Source organism: Rhea americana, unplaced genomic scaffold, assembly GCF_003343005.1.
Source record: "Rhea americana isolate MKP2758 unplaced genomic scaffold, rheAme1 scaffold_32, whole genome shotgun sequence".
In the NCBI taxonomy this organism is placed as follows: Eukaryota; Metazoa; Chordata; class Aves; order Rheiformes; family Rheidae; genus Rhea; species Rhea americana.
In genome coordinates this window covers 152,586-178,698 of record NW_028186446.1, presented here as the reverse complement: position 1 = coordinate 178,698, position 26,113 = coordinate 152,586, and the positions used below count along the sequence as shown (strand labels likewise).

Here is a 26,113-nt window from a genome sequence, read left to right as displayed (position 1 = left end):
TTAGTTAGGACTCACTATGCATTTCTTTTTATTAGTAGAGTGTAACTATAGAGTAGCTCAAATAATACCCACAATTTCTTTGTCATGCCTGCAACTCTAAAATAGTGTGGATGTAATAGCAAGTGTTACCCCAGTAAACTTGGCAGAACTGCTGGAGCAGAATGTCCACAGAGCTGTTTTCCTAGTATGGCCCTAATTTTAGAGTCAAGCTTTATACGTTATAACAGAAATGCATCATCCCTATTAATCTTTTCAGCATATAACTTGATTAGGTTTCTGGTGTTGATAAGGTAATTGCTATCATCTCCTCTGTCCTTAGCTGCACAAAAACTCCAAGTGAATCTGAAGTAGTCATTTCCCTCTTGCAATTTTTTTCAGTTTTACTCTCCCTTTCAGATAAATATTTCTATTGACTGAATGTGCAATTGAGCAACTACAGACTGCATAGTTAATCAGACATGTTTATCAAGCAGAGCTTTTTTGTATTTTGTTTTGTGTGGGATGTTTGGATCTCAGAGAGAGTCATTAGACTTCCGTTAAGATATAGACTGGGAGACCACACAGGCCTCAACAGCAGTTTGATTATATTATTGACATAAACTGCAGTCTTAGAGGTATTCAGAAAATATGAGACCTGCCAAGTAATTCTATGATTCACAGGAAATAACCTGCACAGGAAATAGTTTGGATTAGTGAGAAAGTGAGAAATTAACTAGCAAGTCCTCTGAAAGTTTAATTAGTGCCTGTTTTAACTTACATCAATGCTTCTCCACACTTTCATGTGCCGTATGGTAAGACTAAAATTATCCTGACAGTTCACAGGAATTTTTACCAAAAGCTATGGTACTATGAGTAATTTTGTCCTCAGAAGCTTGGAAAGGTTTCATTACTGTGAAGCCATTGTAGAAACTGCTGAAGCTTCTTTTTTGTTTTGGAACTGCAATAACATTTTTATCACCTCCCTACTTTTCCCTTTTCTTGTATCCCTAACTCTTCCAGGGCCACTAATGGAAAGTAATGATTTAGCCCAAAGAAAGTATTTAAAGCACTATATTTAAGCACCTTGTATGAAATAATTGCAACAAAAAACATGAAGCAGACACATCTAAGATATTTTGCAATAGGCAAAAGTATACACAGCTCTTAATATAATCGTAGCTCAATACTGTGCACACTTCCAAAGCTCTGAGTAATCTTTATTTCTTTGACAGAAAGCAGGAATCAATATTCATTTACTTAAGTCCTCATCTTCTAAAGCTTTTAATTAGTTCAAAGTTAAGTGTTTTGTTGAATATGGCCTGAAATCCCAGAGAGCGTCATTAGACCTAACTCCGAGTTAAGAGGCATTTTCCCTCAGATAAGCACAATGCTTTTCGTAACAGCTATGGGCCACCAACACTTTTTGGTCTTCTGGAAGGTGTACTGGTGATGAAAATGGATGGCCAACCAGCAAATGCTGGGGTGAGGAGCTAATGATATTGAAAAGCTCTTAAAACTGAGAAATGAGGCTGTGTCTGGTCTGCACATGGGAAGACTTATCTGCTTTTGAGAAGGGGAGAATGAACTGTTCTGCTTTTGCCTTTTCCTGTCTCTTCCCACCTGCAGCTAGCACTGTTTATTCACTCTATCTCTAACTAGTTCTGTTTTCTGTGAGTTTGGACATTCCCACTCTGCCACACTGCTTTGAAAAGATCTTCAAGAAGATAAAGTTACCTAAATTAGGACGGCAAATATTTAGGCCGCTGTGATTCCACAAAGGTAAGGCTATACCAACAATTAAAATTATAAAAGCAGAAAAGTTAAGAGAAGAATTTTAAGGTATAAAGCACCTGAAAACCTATGTTTATTAATAAATTAACTTTTGCTATTTAGGGAGGAATAATCAGGACTGTTTACTGATAGTTTTTGTCACTGTCACTTTAAACACTATTTCCTAAAACTGGAATTTCCTATAGAGATTGGGGCATGTGGTATCAGGCGTTGCTTCTATGTATGTTCTGCAGGAGATTAATATATTTGATAACCTACCCGTCATTGTTAACATCAGATACTGCAACAGTGTACCCAAAATAAGAAGCCATCTGGAAATAAAAAACAATAGATATGCATTCATATCATATATCATTTTAAAAAAGTTTTACTGATAAACATCTTTGTTTCTATGGATCTTAATTCTAAATGATAAAAATATTTTACATTAATAAAATTATATCCTCTACAGATACAATACTTCCTCTTGTAGTTCCTTGACATTACCTGTTCACCAGTGAAGTTCTGGATAAAGGTCAGGTCTGAAGAATTAATAATTGAGACCTGGTAACAGAAAAATACAAAAAGTTTCAAGCACTAACAGAGATGTTACATTGCAACATCACTGTAAATCAATTTTAAATGCCTTGTATCTCATCTCATGAGATATATATAAACATATTCATCCCATTTTTGAGAACAAAGCTATATATCATTTGTTTTGGGTCCAGCAAAACTACAGAATGTGTCTGTGACCGAGATCACTCAGTTGGCCCATCAGATTGGTCCTGAATCTTCTCTTCTATGAGACAGAAGCTGTATCCACACATGCATATTGTTTTCTCCCTCCACTTCCAACAGTATACCATGACTCTTTGTGTCTGGTATTCAGTGTGTGTAACTAGAAAGAGCATGGAAAATAAACATCGGATATGAATAATCCAAACTTCAACTTTTCTCCATTGTGGACAAAAGGTTGCACATAAAATACTTCAGGCTAGAGTCTAGTAATTTTCTGCATATAGGTATATTAATAATATTCATAGCATGCTTGTAATTGACTATTGAAAACATAGTCTTTAGAAGGGAATGAAAGCCTATTATTCAAAGGTCAAGCCAGTAAAGCATTTCAACCCAACTAGATAAGCTTGAGGGTAAAAGTCAATGTCAGTTAGGCCTGAGTGGAAAGTTTAGGCTCAGAAAGACATAAAATACAACATAGCTTTTAACCCTCGGTATAGTCTAACTGCATCATCACTATAAAAATGGATAAAATATAGGTCCAGTACATACATAGCCAAAGTTCTGTGCTCCCCTTGGGACTCCAGCAACCAACTCTGAAAAGATAAATAATGAGTAGTGAACAGGTTATATTATCTGAATGGTGCTTGCAACATGCATCCCATTCTACTTAAATCTYCCTTGACGTATAACTCTCAGGATTTCAGCTTCTTGTTTTTATCAAAAACATCTTTAATTCACTTCAAGAGACTCATTCACAAGATTTTAACATTCATTTGATCCATRTAAGTGCATGAAATATTATATCTCTAACTGCTGAATATACTGGCCCCTAACTGGACAGAGGTCTCTTTCTGCTTAGCATTACTTAGCATAGCACAGTATAATAAAACTTTTAGTAGTTCAGCTTGCTACCTGATGACAGTGGATTGACTGAACCAGAACTGACTGTGACACACTATAGTACAGAAATTAAACACAACTGTCTGCAAATTCCCCTTTTTTCTGACTGCACAGTATTTTCTCTCATCTACCACTTGGCTTGTTTCACACTTTGATGGTATCAGGTTTGGCATAGCCTATCCAAGAGTACAGCAAACAAATTTTTGTGAGTGGCACTGGGGGAATTCATTGAACAAGAACATGAAATATTGAACATAGCTGCTCCCTAGGGTGTGATTCTTGCCCAATGGTCAGATTTTAATCAACTAGTGAAAGAAAAAGAAAGAAAAGGAAAAAGCAAAGCTACAGTCTGCAGTATTACTGTTTAAATTTGCCCTCCAGAGTATACTCACTTCATAAGACAGCACCAGGAGTCTCAGCTATCAAAGCAGCTCAAACATCTGCTTCTACTGACCTCATATGCATCTATTCCTGTTTGGTTTATCTATCTTTCTATGGTGAACAATGGTATGTCAAGGGGAGATGCAAGTAGTAAAGAAGGATTGAACACAGGACTGTTGCTGCCAACAATGCAGCTCTTCATGCCAATCACTCCCTTGACTTACTTACATGAGGACTACTACAAAACTGTGAGTATGCATTAAAATAGGTGGCTGCAGCCTTCCATTACCAGGGATGTATCTTCTTTTTTCAGGTTACAGAGTTGGGCTCAAAATTGTGTCCTCTATTTCTTTCTGACCATATAGTGGCATAGGAGAGTAAACTCTTAACTTTTTTTTCTAAAAGGATTAAGCAGCAGCAGTTCTGGGCAGTTGAATCCATTTGCAGAAACGTACTGTCTATCAGTTTCATGAGTCTGGATCACGCTGCTATTCACTCTTTCAAGCAAGCTGTCTTTCTTTATGACAGACTGTCAGCCATACACAAGACATAACAGCTCTTAAGATATGAAACATCAGGGACCATGTATTTTCTCAGCTGAGCTATATACTTGGAAATCCTGCGCAATTTTAAAACAATTTCTCAAAATAGATAAATCATGGAGAAGTTTATAAGTGATTATTTTTAACATACTCTTCTGAAAGAGCTGCAACAAGAACTGCTCTACACTGGATTCAACTTGCAGACATCCTAAAACTAGTGTTTAATTTCTAATACACTCACAAAAGCTATTTTATAGCTTAAAAATCTAACAACATTCAGCTTGTTTTTAATTCTTATGAGACAGGTACCTTGGGCTACAAGTTCAGCATTCCAGTTGAGTGTGATTCAAGTCCTGTTGGTGTTTAGTTAAAATTACAGTGACATTCCAGGAACTGCTGCTGCTAATCCAAGACCCAGTAGGATGGATTGCTCTGACTTTATCCTTAGAGAAGAACTACAGAACTATGTTGCTGCATCTGCAGTCTTCCACTGCAGTCTTTCCTGACCATGTGAAACTAATAAAGATCCTGTGTCACCTTTTGCCAGAGGGAACAAAATGAACCAGTGTTTCAGCTAAATTCTAAGTTATGCAGTGACATTCTGCCCATTAAAAAAAAAAAAAGGCATTCTACAATTTTGGTTAAAATCTGTTCCTCACTTGGTGTATGTTGTCCTACTTTATCAATTATGAAATTATCCAGTCCTAGAATACAGTGCTTTTGGGATTATGAAATATTTCAGGAGGTTTCACAGTGATTACATCTTTAAGCAATGCTATTAAGCCTGTGAGATGTTGTCCAGTTCTTTGGGGGTGAAAGGTGCTTTCAGCATATACAGACATTTCCAAACTGGGTTACATCTGACCAACCAAGGGCTAAGACCCAAAACTTCAGCGCAGGTGAGTAACTTGAGTGTGGATCCAAAGACTGTACAGGTTTATACAGACAGTTCCACATGTTACTACTACTGGTCACCAAACTGGCTAAATTAAGTTAGCCCAGGTGAGTCCATCTGTGCTGCTGTCATAGCTCTGACTGCAGAACAGACACACAGGCAGAAAGATACTATAGCAGGCAATTCACACTTTCAGGTTACTGAAATTCTGCTCTGGCATGCTACACCTTCTAAGGAAGTATTTGTCTGTATAGAGACCTTGATTGAGGAATTTAATATATACAGAGCCATATTGTCTCCACTCACGTATATGGCTTCTTACCTTGTTCAGAATCTCCAGTAAATTCCCCAGCAGCCACTGAGTATCCTGTTTAAAGATAATTACAAACAAAAAACTTCACAAACTGTTTCTTTCCAGAAAAGATACTTCTGCAAGGACAGTCAGATTTGTCTGCTCATCTGATCATCAGAATTAAAAAGTTCTGAATTAGGATACTAAAACTGAGTGGAGAAAAGAAAATTAACTGAATTAACTGTATGTCTCCAAGGACAGTAAATCTACTTTCCCCCCTAAATGAGTTGTTAAAGCATTAATACTCAAAAATTAATCTGAAAAACCTGCAGGTACTACAGTAATTTGTCCTAAAAGTTACTGATGCTGTTTAGGTCTTCATTACCGTACTGTAATGTGTGATTGTCCTGTTTTAGCTTTGTAAGGAAGACAGATTTCCAACAATGTATTTAAGCACCTCTTGGGGCTTTAGTAAACCTGTAAGTGAGATAATTGCTATTGACAGAGTAAAGACTTTTGGATTGTATCAGTGACTGTAACTCCAACTCTATGGGCAGGGATGAAAAGATGTATCGTTGCATTAAAATTTCACTGCATCTTTTCTCTAATTATGTGAAGAAAAACCTGTGTTACTCTCAGAGATATGTGACTATCATGTGAATTCTTAGAAAATATCAGTACTTGCAAAAACTACATATGGAGGGCTTTTCCTATTTATTACATTGTATCTTCAAACCAGCTTTTGCTATTACTTACTTCAATTGCATTTTGCAACATTAGGGAGAATTGTCTATTTATGCAGTACTTACAAAATACTGTGTAACTAAATTCTCTTTTATTTATTAAAAACTGAAATAATCTTTAATTACTGTAAACTCAGACAATTTCCATGGAATGACAGAAGGCCCAAATAGGAAAATTCTGTATTCTTGCTTACTTAATTTAAGATCAAATAATACAAATAACAGCCTAATGATTCATTTAAGGTATCGTCCTTCAAATCTTGTTACTAAGCATGATTTTAAGGATGTTCATAACCCCATTGCAGTAATTAGCAAATCACTAATTTGCAGTTGTGCTTAAGGCAAAACATGAGTTCAAATCCTCTCAGGATTAGGGCATTAGTAATTTTGGGTTTGTTTTCTCATGTACATAAGTCTCACTAAGATTTAGGATTAATTAATCTGTTAGCAATAGACTGCTAACTGACATATAGCTTAGCTTACCCATGTAATTGTCATCATACGTAGGTTGTGCCACTCCTGTTTGCTTCTCTCGTGCCAGTTTCCTTAGAATATCCTTGAAGGAGTAATTTGCAATGATATCCGCAATACTTGCAGTGATTACCTGACCTAGATTCAAACAACTTCATAAATAAAAAAGGTACACGAAGGAGAGCCAGTTTCTACAGAATAGGGAGAGCAGAACAGAACTGCAGGGGATAAGGTGGCACAGATGCAGAGAGTAGATATCTTCACTCAGTCTTTCTATATTATTACCCTGTGTGTCTCTTGAGTACATATAAATTAATATAACAAGGCACTGTTACTCTATTGAACTGTTACCAGAACAAGTCCAGATCCATTTCAAGGTGCTAACTCAAACCAAGGACAAGCTTTTTCAGGATCAGCTCCTCCAGAACAGCTACCTTTTGATGATGTACGGTATAGATGTAGTAGACAAACGGAAGTGATTTCTCAATGGAGAATTCAAAGCTAGGTATGCCCTGCCATCAGAATCAACTAGAATCTTGCTTCATTAAGGGCAGTGCAAAAACATATATCAGTGGGGCTAACAACAGGCAGGCTCATAGGCAGAGTATGGGAATCAGCATATCCAAACAGGTTAAAACAAAAATACCCTACTATCCCTCTACWAGGCTTCATTTATATGAGATACTACATCTGGGAAACTAGTGCTCTCACAAATGAACTAAAAATACATATAGATAGCAGTAAAAAGTTGTAGTCACTAACAAACAGTGACAAAAGCTTTGAAAATGTTATATTCACTGTATAAGTATGAATTACTTTTAAAATAGCAGTATTTCTAGAAAAAAGTAATCTTTTTAATTAAATGACTAATATGCCAAAATACCAACATGAAAATAGTTATTTCTATTTGTTTCATTTCCTATAGAATCCATAGTCTGAATTTCACCAATTTACTCAGTTGCTTGTTTAACAATTCTTCTGATCTATACTCACTTAAGATAGACTGAAAACTGGTTATCTTAAACTGAGAAAATAATAAAAATCTAGAAAAGCACTTCCACAACACTTTCTGCTTCACTTCTTAGATCAAGTTAACCAGCCAGATGAACATACCTTGCCAATAAAAACTGCCAGGCCCACCTATTATCAGGTCTCCATTCTACAAAAAGCAGAATTGAATAAAATTACACAACAAATGAACACTACAAAATTAAATATGCATGGAAAAACAATTTAAATGACCAAAAGTTCATTAAGATTATGATAAAGCAGAATAGCCCTGATCCAGGAAAGGATGTACGTGTATGGATTTTAACAAAAAAATCCATAGTTAAATTAAAGTTAAGATCACTCTAGGCATCTTCATTTGAATTAAAGCCGTATTTTTTTAAACTTACATAACTTTCTAAAAATTGCTTATTATTTTTAACAAAACAAAGTCAGCATAAAAGAGGTCATTCACATTCAATGAAGTAAAAGTAATGCTCTATAGAGAAATATGAAGAATATGAATTTAAATTGAGGCCTTTATTCCTCAGCAATTAATAATGTAAACAAGAATGTAGCTCCACAACACTAAAAACAATTGTAATAATCAAATACTTGTAGGCTCCTGGTGGTGTAATAATGGCATAGAAAATAACAGTAGCTGCAACGTTTATTCTTTGACACATAATACTGCTATTGGAGCATCTTGGTGGTATATAGGAACAACTACGTATTTCCTTAAGCCCTCCCTCTGTCACTTCCACAAGAGACCAGTTGTACTCAATGATTAGTTTGCCTCTAATGCATGCTTATATAAACTATTTTCACTTAAAAAAAAAAAAAAAAGAAAAAAAAGAAAAAAAAAGAAGCTGGTTGCTGCCCATTAGTTCCTGAAATTCAGGTCTCTGGAAAGCAACTTCAGTGGGGCACTGAAACAGAACCACAGATAAATCTTGAACCACCTGGGCCAGAATGCAACTGCCCAAACTAAGACAGACTGAGGAGAGCTAAACTGGAGTGCTGCTAGCAGATAAACAGGTGCTGATAACAGTCTTTTCTTCATTAACACTTAAAACTAGAAACTTTTAAGTTTGCAAGGAAGGAAAGAACTTGCAACAACTTCATGAAACTTTTCACATGCACAAGCATAGGGATAAACTCTGGATCACTGGGGCAGTGTGTGAACATTCAGGATACATCAGAAGCATGTTTGGTCACAGAATTTCAGAAGCAGAATCTCACCTTGTAAAAATCTAAGCTGAAACCTGCTTGACAAAAGCCTTGTCCTTCAGGATCTGCATTGCCTGCAATTACGAAGGTAAAAGTGTCTTATTGATTTCACCATGCTTGCACAAGACAGTTTAAACACTCCTACAGCAATAAGGCTATAAATGCAAAAGTATCAAAATAGGTGAAAGGAATGTGTATTCCATTTAAGGAAAGGCAGAACAAATTCAAGTTTTTTATAGAACTCCAACTGTATGGCTCCCCCATGAAGATTTTGAAAAATGGGATCAGCTAATTGAGACATTCTCCTCTTACTGTCAAGGAAAGTCCCTTGCCATAAATACCAAGGATTTAGTTTGAATTTGACTGCAGAAACAAAAATAAACAAAAGAACAAGAAATCCTAGAATGGCTGCCACAGCTTGCACTGCCATAAACCCAAAAATAAATGTTTACTAAAGCAATCTTAAAAAAAAATCCTTACACGGTGAATGGTGTCAGCATGGGTCAATGCTCAAACAACATCCTGGTTATCTGCACCATGGTGAGGGAGAAGGGTATGTGTCCTTCATAAGGCCCAGTCCTTTAGTTGATACACATTGGCTAAATAAGGACTGAAGAATAATATCATATTTTGGATGCACACTTACATATGCAAAACCATCCTTCCTGCTTCTGCCATTTTTATGTCTAGTCTCCAAATATATAGAAAGTAGAATATTCTTATATAATTGTATAAACTGTTCTGGCACCCATTTTAGGGCTTTCATATGAATACTAGAGTGCTGAAGTCTGTAAGATCAGGAAATAGGGAGCAGGAATGGCCACTGGAACTTTTCAAATGTCATCAGCCTTTCAAAAAGCCACAGTGAGGTATCAGCAGTAAATGAAACAGATTTTATAGGCATCATTTCTTACAGTTCAGCTTCTTTCCGTACCTGTCCATCCAGTTATAAGGATTAGGCTATGAAAGAAAGACTTGATAGTACAACTCAGTTTAGAGCTATATTACAATGTAAGAAAAGGAAAGCCACAGAGTAACATTGAATGTATATGCAAATGTCTCAGTTGCTTTAGACGTGCAGATTTTCTGGTAGACCATGAAAAGCATCACTGAGTTACATTATCACACATCTGTCAGATGTCCAGAAAATACAGCAACATGGTCTGATGCTGTCTCTAGGTCTTCACAGCAAAGAAATCTCCTAATTATCTGGAGTAAATGTCTACATTTTTCTGTAAAATGCCTCTTACTTTGTAATGATCCATGAGAAACTTGAAGTCTGGAGCACAGTTTGCAGTAGAGCAACAGTCAGAAGGTGTACTGTGAAATTAGCTCATGTGCGTATGGCAAGAATGATAACTGCCTCAGCAGGTTCTCTGTAAAATCGGTATCTTGACAAGCAGTCGTGCCCAGACTTCTCACACTATTGCCTAGCACATACAACTTGAAACAGCTACCCTTCTCAGTTAAATTAAACACTATCATAGCTCTGCTGTGGAGGTTTCCCCCGGAAGCGATAGGTAAGCTCATTATATCTGCTATCTTGCATACATTACCTTTAGGAAAGTAACTAAAAGAACAATTCTCTGATCTGTGAGTGCAGTATCTGCTGTATGCCTAGTCTATTCCAAAGCTCAGGAAAGTCACTGAAGCAGCGAGGTAATAAGAGTAGCAGTATTATAATGATCATAAATGCTTAGAGACAGAATGCTGAACAGAACGAACAACTGATCTGATATGTAGCATTTTCTGCAGACTTCTAGGTAACCAAGCCTGGGTCTAAGTACATGTACTATTTTTCTCCTGTTCCCCAGGAAGTAAGGCTCAGTGACTGCTACCACAAGTGGAAAGGAGACACACATCCTCTGAATATCACAGAGGGGAGTGTGGAACATCAGTGTTTATGTGTGTGGCTTTCTTCCATGCTGGAAGTCCTATACAAATGAGCTACTGTGGGTGATATTGGCATGAGTGGTGATACAGGCTTGTACGTTTCTGAGCAGGGTCTGGTCTTCAGATGGTAATCCTGTGATGAGAGATTTACACTCAGCATAAGCATGAGTAATTGGTTTAAAATGCTGTCTGGTTCTTATCCAGAACTGTTTGCTGCATTAAAAGCCATTTAAACAGAACCAATTTTATCACGTCTAAAACTGCATGAGCTTAATTTACTTAATTCCTCCTCTTTCAATTATATGATAAAGCATTCAATTGTAGACATATAATTTAATGCTATTTTTCCTTTAAACCCTTGTTCAATGCAATAATGTCATGTATTAATTCTCACTCAACAAAAACTGCACCGAAATTGAAAAGATGAAGACACTGAATGCAATATCAATTCCTCCGATGCAAGATGGTTGCTATTAATACTTACTGTTGCGACAAGGTGAGTATTCAGCATAGGCACTGAAGTTCTGAATTGCAACATAGCAGGTGCCAACAGGGTCCTTCTCAGGGCTATCTTTAAGGGTCCTCCAGTGATATAAGGGAGCACAAGCCTATCAAAATAGGAACCATGTCACATATACCTTTCATACACTCAGGCATCTGGCCAATGTACTTTTTACTAAACAATTTACACAGGCTCTCTCTGGTATTCAGTTATTCCTGTAGAAACGATGATAACATATTGATAGAAGCAAAAGCAGGACCATTACGTCTATTAATGAAATCGTAATTTGAGAAACATAGTCAGACCTTTCACTTCTAGCCCTTAGCAGGTGAAATTCAACAGGGAGTACAACTCACAGTTAAGCATATGTTACACATTCTCCCCCTAGCCTGCTCCACGTTGCTCTGTTACTGCTCACAGCACAGGACTGATCACTTACATTTGGATAAAGAGGTCCCTACTTCTGTCCTGGGGATTCATAAGACAATAGTTGTTGCAGCAGAACTGCTATGTTTCTGCTTTAGTGAGCAGAAGGTCATTTGTTGTCCTATTTCTATCACAATCATGGTCTATCAGTAAATGAATCTTTAGGGAGATAATATGGCTAAAATACATTCAGTAGTTGGGGAGTGAGTCTTCTCCAGTCTTCCGTACTTAACATGTAAGGTTTGGCTGACAGTGAACAGGTTTTTGCTAAATCAGTTTGGCTAGTGAACTAATATTTTATCTTCTGTGTTATGGTAGTGGTGTTACAAATACGACAATCAAAGGATGTGTGTAGGGAGAAGCAATACCTTTTTTGAAAGTAGCTCAAGTAACTGGAAAAATAAAACAGGTATGCTTTCAAGCGTGTAAGTCATTCTCCAAAGGTTCCTGTGCCCTAAAACTTTTAATTTGCTTTCTTTTTTTGGAGGGGATGGGGGAGAGGGGAAGGAGGGAGAAGATCTTACTTCTCTCTACCACTTGGCCTCTGTAAGATACAGACAAATTATTTGTTTATGTCCTCGTCTTACTTTTCCAATCAGAAACCTGTCTACCTGTGGCAAGGCACTGTTGTTATTCATAGCACAATATAAGTCTTCATTCTGCAGTTAGTTCCGGCTGGATGAACCACTGTGCCTCTCAGAGCTTCTGAAACTCTGCTTTAAGGACCCGTAAGACTCTGAGACGTGCCCCTGCCTAGATCAGCTTACGGACTAAAACATACCAAAGTACAAAACCAGAGTGCAGCAAAGAGGAATGCACATCCTGTGAGGGTGATTTTAGGTGCATTGAGTAAAAAGAATTGAAATAGAAATTATATGTAATCATAAACATTGAACTAATGCAGTTTTCTATCGCATTTGTAGTATGAAAAATGTCTCTAACATCTTTATGACATGTTTTCCTTTTCTCCTTTCAGCCTAAAAACTCTAAAGTTTTCCAGCTTTATTGTTCAAGTTTTTGCCTGGAAAGTGTTTACTCTATCCATGTTCCAGATTTGGTGAACAGTGGTAAAGAACTAGGCTATTTTGGTTTGTGAACTGTTGTTTAGTAGAGTGTACAAAATGAAAAAACTCAGCTATTTTTAGAACTTTTACATTGACAAGAAAAAGTGACATTTACTCTTAAAAATATCTTCATTAAATTAACTTGTAAATAGAAAAGTGCATGTGCCAAAGAGAGGTATATGAAGGCACTGAATATGAAATTTAGGGGCTGTAATAACATCTATACAAGCAACAGAGAATTACCGGTATATGCTAATCCTGTAACAGAAGAAAGTGATGTTCTATTCATTACCTGTTTCATGTCAAAATCCTTCTCTAGGATTAACAAGACATACTACTTAAAAGAAAGCATTTTCTTTAGATACTTGTTTCCATTAAGTAATAATTGAAACAATTTAACAAATCCCAAGACAAAAGTTATTGCTTTGGAATTGTAAAAGTAATAAAATATCACCAAACTAATGATTCATATCATAACACTTCTGGCAATCTTCTCAATGTAAATTTTAGTGCATAAATTGTAAATATAAATATCTGCATATAAGCAACATCCCAACTACCTTACTAAGCAACATCCCAACTACCTTACTATTCTTACTGGCCTAAGAATGAACCCAAAACAAACAGCATGAATACTTGGGCTAGGGTCGTCTAGTAGTATAGGGGAAATGTTCTGTGAAACTGGAATATAGATACTATCCTTTTACAGCARTCTCTGATTCAGAGCTTTTTTTTAATCCAGACTATGACACAGCTGTTCAAAAGAACATAAATGTGATGAAAGATGTCTTATTAATTGATCTACAGCATGGATTCTTGTCTTCTGTAATTCTGCATTTAACGTTACTCATAAAATTTCATAATAAAAAAATGCTTAAAGCATCTCGCAACCACAGTTACTCTCTATTTCAAAAAATATTTCCACTATCTGTTAAAAAAATCATCATCTACTTCTATAACCAATAAAATGGCATTCTGCTAGTCTGACATGCCAGAAGGACCATCTTCAAGTGTTCAGCTCACCCTGATTTTATAGACTGTTTTATTTTCTGAGTTATATATATCATCTGTTTTATAACTTATGCATAATCTAAAGCATAATGTTCTTCTATAATCTACACATAGAGATCTGTTAAAAACATGCATTGGAAAAAAAGATAAGCATTATCTCCAAATGAATACCAAATGCATAAGACTTACCACAACTTTTTCTTTATGGGCTTTCACTGTTGCTCCAAACCATTGATTTGTCTTAAACTCAATAGGTTCCCTGGTGCCATTGACTTTGATTTTCCTGTTGTCTGACAAAGAAAGAAGCAGTATGTTGAAAGCTTATTTTAAAAAGTATTACACTGTGAGTTACAGATACAAGTGAACAGACTAATGGATATATATATTAATATGGAATGGCCATTTTACTGTCATTCAATGCCTTATTGAAATCCATGTGTGAATATTCAAAATAATTACATTTAAACTCCAGAACAAAGTAATCTAATCTGCCTTTCCCACACAAAAAGTTTGTTTACCTGAAATTTATGATGAAGAATGAACAAGAATCTCTACAAAAATGAGTGAAAATATCTAAAAACCTTTTTCATGAGTGATAGAAAATTTTCTTGTGGAAAAAAAGCATGTATCGTAATTAGCTTTTGTCAAACAAACGAAATTTCTCAACATGCCCATTCAAGGATCAGCATTACAGATAGCAAAAGACTTCAGTTTTTAACTGAATTAGATGTGTACACACTGCCACAAGAGACAGCTTCTTAACGTTGCTTTATATACACTCTTGCAGATGTCAGCGTTAAGAGAAGCCATCTGGGTAAAGACTCAGGCCAATTATAATGCATTTCAGGTTTTAATAAAAAACAGACATCCCTTCCTTTCGCCCTCAGTTCTCTGAAGTAAACTGATTTCCCATATGTTCATGTTGCTATGCTTTTTCCTTACCAGTCATTCCTAATGAACTTCTCAATTTATATATAAGCAGGCTATTACTCCTTTCCCCTTGTATCTGCATTCCCTTATGTTTGTTTCTGGTTCCTATCAAAGGGGATTTAACAAGAATCAATTCTTTTTATTCATACTAAATGAAAATAAAAACACACACTATCTACCTTAGAATGTTAAAAAAAAMCATATTATATTGTATGAATTTAGATGCATTTGTAAAAATTAGGGGAAAATGTGATTGCTATTATTGTCACCTTTAAAAAGCCAACACTTCCTGGAACTTGCCCGATGGGGACAGAGGAGATACCTGCATTCTTTTCCAGGATGTTGTATCACTAGTTACCTCAGCATGTGACAACCTCAAAAACGTTACACATATAAATTGAATTAGAAAGAAAAATCCTTTATATTTCAAAAACAAGGRGTTTCTATCTCTGTATTTTTCCAGTAAGTATGGAAGAAAATTGAATGAGAATGAAACTGTGAAAGTTTAAAAAGCATCTAGGAAAATATTTTCCTTCATACAAATATGTGTTGCTGTGGTGCACCAATTACAGAAGCTCACATGAAAATCCATGCTTAGAGCACTCACAAAATTTCAGAAATATTTAGGTCTTTAAACCCCAGGATGAATAATATAAAATCACTCTAAAATTATTCCTTTTTAAAATGAATTTTACTTAAGCTAGGCCTAAATTTTAAGAGTGTGAGTTTGACACCCATCGCATTATAGGAACTGCCAACTTTTATCTCGTTGCTGGCAACAACACTTTTGATTAATTTTCAGTGAAGCCAGACCCTTTCAAACTTTAAACACTTCTTTTTTCTTCTTTTAATGCTTCAGCAGATCTGAACACAATCAATCCAAAGATGAAATCTTGATAGAAACGAAGCTTTTGAAGCTTGAAAATCAGCCATGGTTGGCTTATGGCAGCCAATGCTAGCCTGGCTCCAAGGATCCTCATGACCAGTTTTCTAAACTGAAAAGAGCTTACATTTTCAATCAAAACAGCATACTTGTTTACTGGCAAAGTATACTCAAATGTGAGGAGAAGTTAGGTTTTAAAACTAGGATAACTGTCTGCATGTAGTGGTCCTCTGGAATCAAACACAAGATAATGGTTAGGACAAAAGTTTCTGCAGGATTTATAAAAACCATAGCTGAATTCAGCAGCAAAGCTGCAAGAACCACCTCCCCATTAGTGGTATATGRTGTAGTATGAATCCTTCATCATGTGGCATGCAATTTTCATCATAAAATAATCAGTAAAATACCACAGTAAAATACCACAAATTGGTATATCAAAACAGTTTTTCCCTAGAAAAATCTTCTCACAAAAACTCTCTAATCCCCCTTTTTCTGGACCCTTGCTGGAGCTCTGGATTCACCTGCTCTATATCCGAGGTTGYGCTTTAAAATATAGCTCAGTCTTTTGTATATAACACCCAATCACTATTTCAGACCACTCTAAATCAGCAACTGCTTCCCCTATAACTTTACCAAAATGGAGGCGTACACATACAGTGAACTTGTATGGCTATACACACATGAACTTGTATGGGTACACATGGACTGTCATTACTGTGCACTGACCGCACTCAGTTAGACAACATGCCTCTGACTAAAGACACTCTAAATGTCCACTTCCGAGCTAGTCATCCAAACTCCATTTACAACTGAGGGTATAATGTAGGGCACAGTTCTCATCCTAAAGCAAACATCTGAGAAGGTCAGAAGTATCATGGCATACAAGTACCTAATTTTTCTTTACTGACTGTAGATAGCCAAAGACGGCCAGCTTAAACTAGRCTCAGATAAAAATGGTTTGTTTACTCAGATAAATCCTACTCCAGGTTTCTAAAAACAACAAACTTGTTATTTCTGTTTTTGTTAGACCCTCAAAACTGCTATCCCAGCGTTTCAAAAAAATTCCATGCATGTATCCTCACAATATCCTTAAGACAGAGAAATATCCTTCCTATGTTATTTATGGGGATCTGAGGGCCACAGGCTATGTGTATACTCTGCTATACCACTGTGAGCAGCTCAAAGTTGGCTTGAATTCAGGCTGTATGTCATCTACTCTTCTGGAGGAGAAAGCCTGGCCCCTTTCAAGAAGGAATCCAGACTGTCTTGTATAATGCTACGTGAAACTGGTGCAAGGATAGCTAGGATTCAAGGCAGCAGCTGGGCTGGGCACACAACGCCTGAGCCTGTCCGCAGCGCAGTGCAGGGAGYGCCTGACTACCAGCTGGACTGCTTCAGAGCCAGCCCAGGAGCTGTTCCAGATGGTCAACAGTCTGAATGATTCACAAATTTGGCCAGAAACYCAGCCCTGGAGTCCCTCTTAATTATACTGGCTAAAACTGTATAGTAGGCTAAAGCCAAGCTAACCAAGAGTATTTAAGGAGCAGAGAAATACTAAGTTGACCATTTAGGTGCAAAGACAGCCTTAAATCACACTTTGGTAGCCCAAACTCTCCCAAAGCCTGAAGTCTCCTATACAGTGGTGCTATCCCACAATCCAGCCTTGAAGAAACTCTGGAGATAGTGAAACATGATTCTTAAAATCAGTGTTTCTTCACCCATCTTGACAGTGAGGTCCACTTGTCTAGCCCTGAGCTACCTAAGGGCACATACTATTTTGCACAGGTAGGTGTAGATGCATACTAGCTCAGAGTAGTACTGTGGAAGTCATGGAAGACAGTTTCAGAAAGAGATGTATCCTACGATCAGTCAAGTCTCTGCTGCTTTATTACCACTCACAAACACAGTCCAAGCTGCAGTGGACCACACTCCACCTGATGTCTATTCCTATGGTACTTGCATGACATGACGACTGTCCATTTTCTTCACTGGAAGATTTGTTTAAGTGAGGAAAGTGGTCCCTCAAGCTGGCAAAGCAGCAGCTTGACAAATAGAAAAATCTGAATCCAGGTAATAAAATGCAAACCCATATAAGAACAACAATGCATGGATTCATTTTTAGGAAGTAAAGTCTGAGACTGGAGTGAGTACAAGTGGAAATTCATCACTTAGACACATTAGACTGAATTTGGCCCTTTCTAAGGAGATTGGTCTCATCTCACACACTGAGTGAGCATATTATGAACTGTTAAACAAGCACCAAACAAACATTGCCCTTACAAGTATTTCTCTTTGAGTATTAATCAGGTTCTGCATACTAAACAGGTGTATATATAAATACTAATAATGGTTCATTGTGATTCATTCAGTTCCTGAAAACTAAAATTAAAAATGCAACATTATTATATTTTGAAAACACTTACATAAACAAAAGCAAATCAGGATTTTTTTCGCAAAATTAACACAGGAAAACAGTACTCCTAGTCAAAAGAACAAATCCAGCAACATGATAATCTGCAATTCTTTCAAGTCAATTCTCACTCTTCAGAAATTTTAAAAAGCATTATCTTTATATGCTCTGTGTGTATGTGTGTTTGTGTGTATATATTGGAACAGATAAGCTTAGATGACCATAAATTGGGYGCCTGCAGCAGCCTCACTTATAACCAGCCCAGTAATCTGTACCTACCTAGACTACATCCAAGATGGCAAATGCCTTCAAACACACTTCTTGACATATACATGTGTACATATGTATACATGTATCTGTACRTAYAYAAAAATATATATAAAAACAGAATACAAGATGCAATATACATATTTTYATATATATATAATATATATATATTATACATATATAATTAGATATAGGCATACCTCTGTCTCAAGGAAAGAGATTATCTCCCTGTACTTGKTACATGAGAGATGACATCTAGAACACCACATACAGTTTTGGGACATCAGGTAAGAGTTGGAGCTGTTTAACCTAGAGAAGAGAAAGTATGGAGGACCTAATAGCACTTCATCTATACCTAACAGGCRGAGAGAAAACAGAGACAGACTCTTCTTTGAGATATGTAGCCAAAGGACACGAGATAACAAACATAACTTGCAGCAAGGGATAAATTCTGATTATATGTACAAAAAAAGAAAAATCATTCACAGTGAAGGTGATTAAGCATTGGGACTGATTACCACWGGGGTTRTGGCATCTCCATCCTTGGATAGYAGACTAAACAAGGCTCTGAGTAACCTAATTTAACTCTGAAATCAGTCCTGCTGATGGGTCATGGCTCACAGGAGGGAAGTAAGAGTAGGAGAGGTTTGTACTGAGATACATGATCCATATTCTAGAATTGAAGAAAGAGATCACCATGGCAGGGTGCCATTTGTTGGTATCAGTATCATAAAAGTTTCAAATAGTACCACACTTTGATAACCAAAGATAAGACAGTAACAGCTGCAGGATCACTGATTTTAGCCCTTCCATAGAGACACAAAATACAGTCTAGGGAACCAAGCCAAGCAATTGCCTTCAGTGTTAACACTGTGGAAGAAAATGTGGCTTCTAGTGTTTTGAGACAGTAAAGACATCCAAATCCCTTGGATGATGAGAGGAGTTGCTTCTATTTTTAAACTGATCTGCTTCTRCAAACATTAATTTATGCTTCTTAATTGTGCCTAGATTCCACTCATAGGAGTTCTTTTAATGTGATAGATCATAATCTAGGGATCCTTATTTGGACTTTCATTCCATGAGTCAGGAAAAAGGAATTATCAAACCCAACAGGGTGTTTTGCTTAAGTACAATCTGAACAAAAATTCATTAAGATCTCAGAGTTTGAACTAACACAGCTATGAGTATTTTTTCCCTTCTTTAGATAAGATTGAGACTTATAAAAGAGATCCACGAAGGTCTGTTACAAATCAGAATGCTACATATGAACTATGAGGTTCCAGATAAGGTCATACTGGCATAGCTAACTGAAATGTGTCAGTGTGCAAAAGTACGATGAACTTCTCCCTCAGCGCCTTCTCTTGAGACGCAAATTCTGTTTTATTACAGAATTTCCCTGAATCTTACCATCTTTACAGTTAATGATTTTTTCATGTAACTAAATCTCTAGAGTCCCACAATACATCCTTTCCTTATACAGTACCTGGGTTCTGTTACAATCAGCTCAACTTCTGGCCAGACTAGCTCATGTTTTTTATCAGCTGCACACTTGGTCAGAGCTGACCTATATTCCATTTGCCWGTTCCTCTTCAGAGGCTGTTCAGATTTTCTCCATTTAGTTTAGAAAACATAATCTATTTGACCAAAAACCGGCTAAAATCCACTGAGAGCAAAGACAACACCCCAGTGAATCCTGAAAGCTTAGCGAAAGAGTATCTAAGAATTCTGCCCATTTGAGGCAGGTAATTTAATTTAAAAGGTAAGAATGTGTTGCAGTGTGTTATGCATTTAAAGTGTAAAATGAGTTTCTGAAATATGAACTATTGGCTTTTTAACAGATCTCAAATGCAACAGTTTACTTCAGGGGGCATTTAAGTTTGCTCCCGGCTGCAAGATAGTTTGAGCACTTCTGAACTTGCCCAGTTAGCCAAGCAAGGGCAAAAGTTGCTCTCCTGCTACCTCTTCTGGCAGCGGAAAAGAAGAGCACCCAGTCTAAACACAACAGCTACGTAATTTTACCTCTGCTAAAGCAGAGATAGTCATTRTAAGCTTCATTTCATAATGGAGAAACTGAAATGAAGAATCTGGCTTTGTGTAGGTAAGACAAGAAAGCTGGATCAAAGCTCTCTGATACAATGCCAATACTTGTTCCCCTGTCCTCTTATTAAGTTTCAAAGTATTACAGCCCTACGCYGCAATGCAGCAGGACAGGATTATGGGGCAGGAAAAGAAGGGAGACAAGTGAGAAGAACCTCTGCCCTTTAGTCCATATCTCTTGAGGTAAGGGGATACTAAAAGGCCTTCCACTATCCTTTATCCCAGTTCTCTGCTGCAATGAAGTGGGTTAAAGAACCAGTTGTGCCTTTAGGGGCAGTGCTCTCAGCTTCTTCCTAGAGTCTTTGCTCCATCTCCCAGATCTAGGGAGCTTTAGAGAACTGCAAATGGGACTACAAAGAGAGCCCATGCTGTATCAAGGGAGCAGGAAACAGGGAGAGCTCCTGCTAAAGCCCCTTCTTGGCTGAAGGCCATGTCATTGGCCAGCCCATATGGGAATACCCTGTTACACGACCTGCGTGTGGCTGAAGGGGCTTATCTCACCTATGCATGTCAAAACTTTGTCCCCCTTTCCTTCTCTGCCTCCTGTTCCTTGTCAGAAACAGTCTATTTCATCAAGAAGACTAATTACTGATGTTATTTTGCAATTAAGTCACGTCAGTGCTCTGGAAATCATGGACTGATTGCTCTGAAGAACAAGGATAGGTGATCTGAGAGATTAGTGACATCTTGGAAGAATTCTCTGTAAAACAATTTCAGAGTACCACTTAATTTCAGTTAAGTGGTACTGATTTCAGGAATGTGCTGCAGGTATTCTTGCATTTGTTCTAACTAACTAAAAGATCTTCTCAGCAGGGGAGTTTAGCCCACACATGATTCCACATTAACACAAGTTATGCAGTTGCTTGTAGCACTCAGACYACCTTGGGCATCCTAACATAGTGCTGCATTATGCCGGAGAGAAAGCCCCAGGATTTCAGATGTAGTCTTCATTTTGACTGTCAGTGTTTGTAGTAAGGAACCCAGTCTGTGTTTGATAGAACACAGAATCATAGAATAGAATCATAGAATCAGTAAGGTTGGACAGGACCTCTGGAGATCATCTAGTCCAACCCCCTGCTCAGCAGGGTCACCTAGAGCATGTTAGACAGGGTTGCATCCAGGCGGGCCTTGAAGATCTCCAGAGAAGAAGACTCCACAACTTCTCTGGCCAACCTGTTCCAGTAGCACTCAGAAGTAATGACGTATTTTTAAAGGTGGCTTCATATCTTTCCCTGAGAACTGGGTGAATACTGAGTGTTCTTCTTGTTCTTACATCAGTAACCAACATAATGTCCACTTCCTTGTRTGATTTTATTTTCCAAGAGAAAAGGAGCAAGATAGTTTCACTATAGATATGGATTTGCCTTTTGTCATTTAAAGCTTACATGAGACAAAGRGCAGAGTTTAGTCCTCAGTGCCACAGCGTGGTGGCAGGAAGGTAAGTTGCACTTTGTTTTTTTACTCTGAGGTGTCAGATCTCTGACCTGCTGGGGCAGATATCCACAGTTTTCTTGCACCAGGTTCAGGATAACATGTCCAGGCAGGCTGAGCACCTGTATTCTCCCTTCAGAAGTCTATGACATAAGATATAGAATAGCTTTTTTAAAACTAAAACTTCAGTTATTTTAAAAATAGAAGGATATTGTTYACAGAGAAAGGAACTCTTCAACAAAACAACCCATTCACGAGACTATATTATCTCATTGCTTACCACCAAATTTTAACCAAATAGCCTGAGTTGCTCTGTAATGTGTCTATCACTCATTTGATTCCTTCAGATCACTTCCTGAAAAAGTCCCCCCCCCCATCTGAGGCAATATATACTTTGCAAACTCACCGCATTTGTTTTTATCATTTTTTTTCTTCTCTGACTCATGTATGTTGCTCATCTTTGCCTCTTAAAAAGGCTTAAATGCTTGTGGAGATAGGTTTTTTCCTTTTTTGTTYAACTTCATAGCCCTATAATAAGGCATATCTACCCATATCATTCASTATCATTCACATCCCAATTATCCCTAAAACACGGAGTAACTGTAAACCACTACAGAGCAATGCCACATCTGTCACACCACAATATTAGAAAACTTCCAGGTTTTTAACTGAAGCCACCACAGCATACTTGTCAGACCGCTCACATTTTTTTCATTTAGTAGGACTGAAGACAGTAATACTGTTAATACAAATAGCATCAAAGCACTTACAGATGAAGCAAGCTTTCTTGAAATTATGTCTATTTTCCCTAAGGAAAAAGTGAAATAGTCTGTACATATAAGCCTCACTTGTTCAATTAGGTGCCCACTTACACACTTCTTTYCAAAAGCAAAACAGACGCACTATGAGATTACGCAATGATTTGCAATCACGCATTTGCAACCACACACTACGCTACCTGTGCAGACTCACTGCCTGTGAGGTCATTCCAGTCGTGTGGAAATCAAAAGGACTGTTATGACCTTCTGGTAAAAGTGTTCTCATTCACTGAACAAAATTTCTCTGCCTCTGAWGTCTGTTGCCTGTTGTTGACGGTAAAAGCTCGAAGAACATCCAAGTGCACTACATATTGCCTTCTCAATGGGAGAACATAACTTGCATCGAATACCAGATACCTGAGTTATTTTTGTGTACCCAGATCCCAGAAACTGAAAACATGTCAAAGGCTCTCATACTCATGCATTAATTTAAGCCAGTAGCTTTCACCCACTTGGATATGTTGGCTCTCCAGTATTTATGTTATAGGGGGAATTTCAGTTTCTGTGATGTACAGATACTTCACATTCATAGCTTGGAATATAGTATGTGTGAACCTACCTTTCCCTTGCAAATCCTTYAGAATTCCCCCCATTGGTCCCTCATGGCTGAAAAACACTGATTTAATAAATTCTATGCATATTTGTTGGATCACACTGCCATTTAAGTGYTATGTAATATTCCCCCTTGCTGTCTAATTCCATTCAATTTTAACTTACAATCTTAACTAAAATGTTGTTAACTATTCACCAGTTTTGTTTCTTTTGTTGTGCTTTCTGAATCTAACCGAAAGAACTGATAATGTTTGGTTRGATTCTAGACAAAAGTACTTAAAAAGCAAGCTTTGTACAAAAACGCATCAAAATGAAATATTCCAGCCCTGAAGCAGTCTATGTATTCTTTCTGTTGTTCTGTTTTAGAAAACCTTTCCAAGATTTCTACAAATCTCCTATGAGACATGAAGCATTACCCTTTAAAATTAAAGCTTTAAGAGTTGAATATCCAGTCTCATAATAATTACTGAGTGTTTTTGTTTTGGGAGAAAGGATCATCTTGTGATTAAGGCACTGGAGGAGGATAAAAAGATCCAGAGTCAGTCCCCAGTGTCATCACCAACTTCCTGTATGATCCTGGTCAAGCCAGAATGATTTTTTTTTGTTTCTCAGAATAAATACAAAAATGTGAATATAAATATAAAACAGGAATAACAGCATTTCTCAYGGATATTGTACGGAGAAGGAACAGTGAGTACAGGAAAGAACCACAATCTGAAAATACCCCTAATATTGATTAAGGATTAGCTTTGTCCCACTACAATAGCCAAAGGCTTCAAAAGGAATTGTGTGTAACAAACTACTTTAAATATTATCACCCAGTCTAGTTATCACGTGTACTGCTCTCTTTGGGGGAGTAGTGGAAAGGAACAGAAACCTTGCTCCTGCTAGTAAACAATTTTGGAGCTAAAGGAGCTAACATGAAATGTATATGCACACTTTAATCAAAGAAAGAGTTTGATTAAAGCACGTCTATGGGAGTTGGCCTTTACGTGCTGGCCGTAAGGACACAGCTGTATGGGCCCTGGTACAACCTATGCAAACCTTCCTGGGGCTCCTGCATACASGGGCAGCTGGCCAGTGCTGAACTGTGTGAAACGACACCTTCACCACTGTTGGTACCTGAATTAGACAACTAATGGTAACACTGCTAAGCTTGCCTGTGCTGCAATCACACCTCCAAGTACCATGTGTTTATATCTATGCCTATGCAATGGGCTCTCTCCTTCTTAATTTAGCTGCAGTAGAGTCAACTCCAAATGCTGCGTCTCATCTACAGGTCAGGCATCTAAATCTCAGTCCTAAACCTGTCCTTAGGCTCCCTCAAAAGCCACTGAAGGARAAATACTCCCAGAAGATACAAACAACTGTCTCAGGTAGATAGAACGAACCACACTTTGGAGGTGCCAAGCTCCCCATCCTAACAGGAGAGTGGTGTGATACAGTCTAAAGCCTTGCTGGTGTAGGCATCAGCCTGCTGGTGTGCCTGTAYACCAAACATACTATTTGTAATTGGAAATCTCTACCAAAAGAGTGTGGAGCTGTCCCGAGCCTCTTCAGTGGCCTTTTCTGGAGTTTGCCACAGGAAGATAGATGTTGGCCTGAGTTTCATCACCAGGTTTTCATTTACTTTTCAAAATTCCCCTTTAAAATGGAATTTTCATTTAGTCTGAAAGTTTTCTATTTAAACTTGAAGTTAATTTGTACAAACAATACGTTCCAATCCTGCAACATGAATTATTCGGTTCTAAGATGGAAATGCATGAATGTTAGCTCTGTTTTAAAGATATACATATCGTACACATAACAATATTGTCTGACTACTGTGTATGCCTGTACATCTACATTTACATATAACCATACCCTGTAKGACATGCCCAGGTAGCCAGACACACAGGCAATACTGCATTAGAAGTGCTCAGAACAGGAGCTGTCTCTTACACTGTTTTAAGAAGACCCTGCATACTGGGAGAGTCATYCGGAGTGGAGGTGCTGGATGCCAGCATAGTAATAGGATGTGTGTGTGCCTTGAGCTAGAGGGGGTGAAGATCTGCACTGCTTCCGTGCTGTATTTAAGTAAGCTCTTCTAATTCAACTTGTGTGCTTAGAAAAAGACTGAATTGTATTATGTTCACATTTAAATAAACCATAAATACTAAGATTAAATATAACCTAGAATCATAATTTTGTTCAATGACTAAAATGTCAAAATCTGCCCAAATTAAASCAATCTGTTCTAATGTCCCTGCAAAACACTAAGTTTAAATTATTTTTAAGACCTATAAAGAAAGAAAAAACATAAGCAGCCTGTATTGTTTAAAATGTGCGTTCTCTCTAATTAAATAAGAAACATCTGTCTTGGGATTYTGTCAGTGGATATAATCTGTCCGCACGGTGTGTAATGAGCCCACATCTAGCTTGTTCACACCCAGGACTGACAGTCCGTGGGCTGCGGGGGGCGGCAAGGAAGGCGCGGGTCTGGGGCTTTACCTTCGGGACATTAAAAGACGAAAAGTATTTTCAAAATGAGGAATCTTGCTTAATTTTGATTAAAGCGTTAGAACACGAGCAGTGATCCAGGCGGCGCGCGTGGAAGCCGCTCGCAGCGCGGAGGCGGGAGCGGCCCCGCACCGCTCCGCACGGCTCCGCACCGCCCCGCTCCGCGCCCCGCCGCTCCGCACCGCTCCGCGCGGCGCCCGACTTACTGGTGCTGTCGAAGGGGATCTGCCGGCAGTGCGCGGCGGGCCAGGCGCAGTGGTACACCGCTCCTCCCTCCACGATGTCCGGCTGCGTGGTGTTGGCTTTGGGGGCTCCCACCAGGACACTCACCCTGCAACGCACCGCGGGCAGTCACCCGGCACGGCTCGGCTCGGCTCGGCCCGGCCCGGCCCGGCG

The 26,113-nt window shown here is 38.0% G+C and overlaps 1 protein-coding gene across 1 annotated transcript in view; it reads right to left on the bottom strand.

The window, feature by feature from the left end:
* Positions 1-26,065, bottom strand: part of ITGA8 (integrin subunit alpha 8) — a gene marked incomplete at its 5' end in the record, with an annotated part of 109,725 nt that extends 83,660 nt beyond the window's left edge. Inside the window, 10 exons of the mRNA XM_085310559.1 lie at positions 2,029-2,081; positions 2,257-2,313; positions 3,043-3,086; positions 5,534-5,578; positions 6,730-6,855; positions 7,831-7,876; positions 8,947-9,008; positions 11,312-11,435; positions 14,020-14,120; positions 25,924-26,065. Coding sequence (XP_085166685.1) covers positions 2,029-2,081; positions 2,257-2,313; positions 3,043-3,086; positions 5,534-5,578; positions 6,730-6,855; positions 7,831-7,876; positions 8,947-9,008; positions 11,312-11,435; positions 14,020-14,120; positions 25,924-26,065 — 800 coding nt within the window. The remainder of the gene's footprint in view (positions 1-2,028; positions 2,082-2,256; positions 2,314-3,042; positions 3,087-5,533; positions 5,579-6,729; positions 6,856-7,830; positions 7,877-8,946; positions 9,009-11,311; positions 11,436-14,019; positions 14,121-25,923) is intronic.
* Between the last annotated feature and the right edge of the window lie 48 nt (positions 26,066-26,113).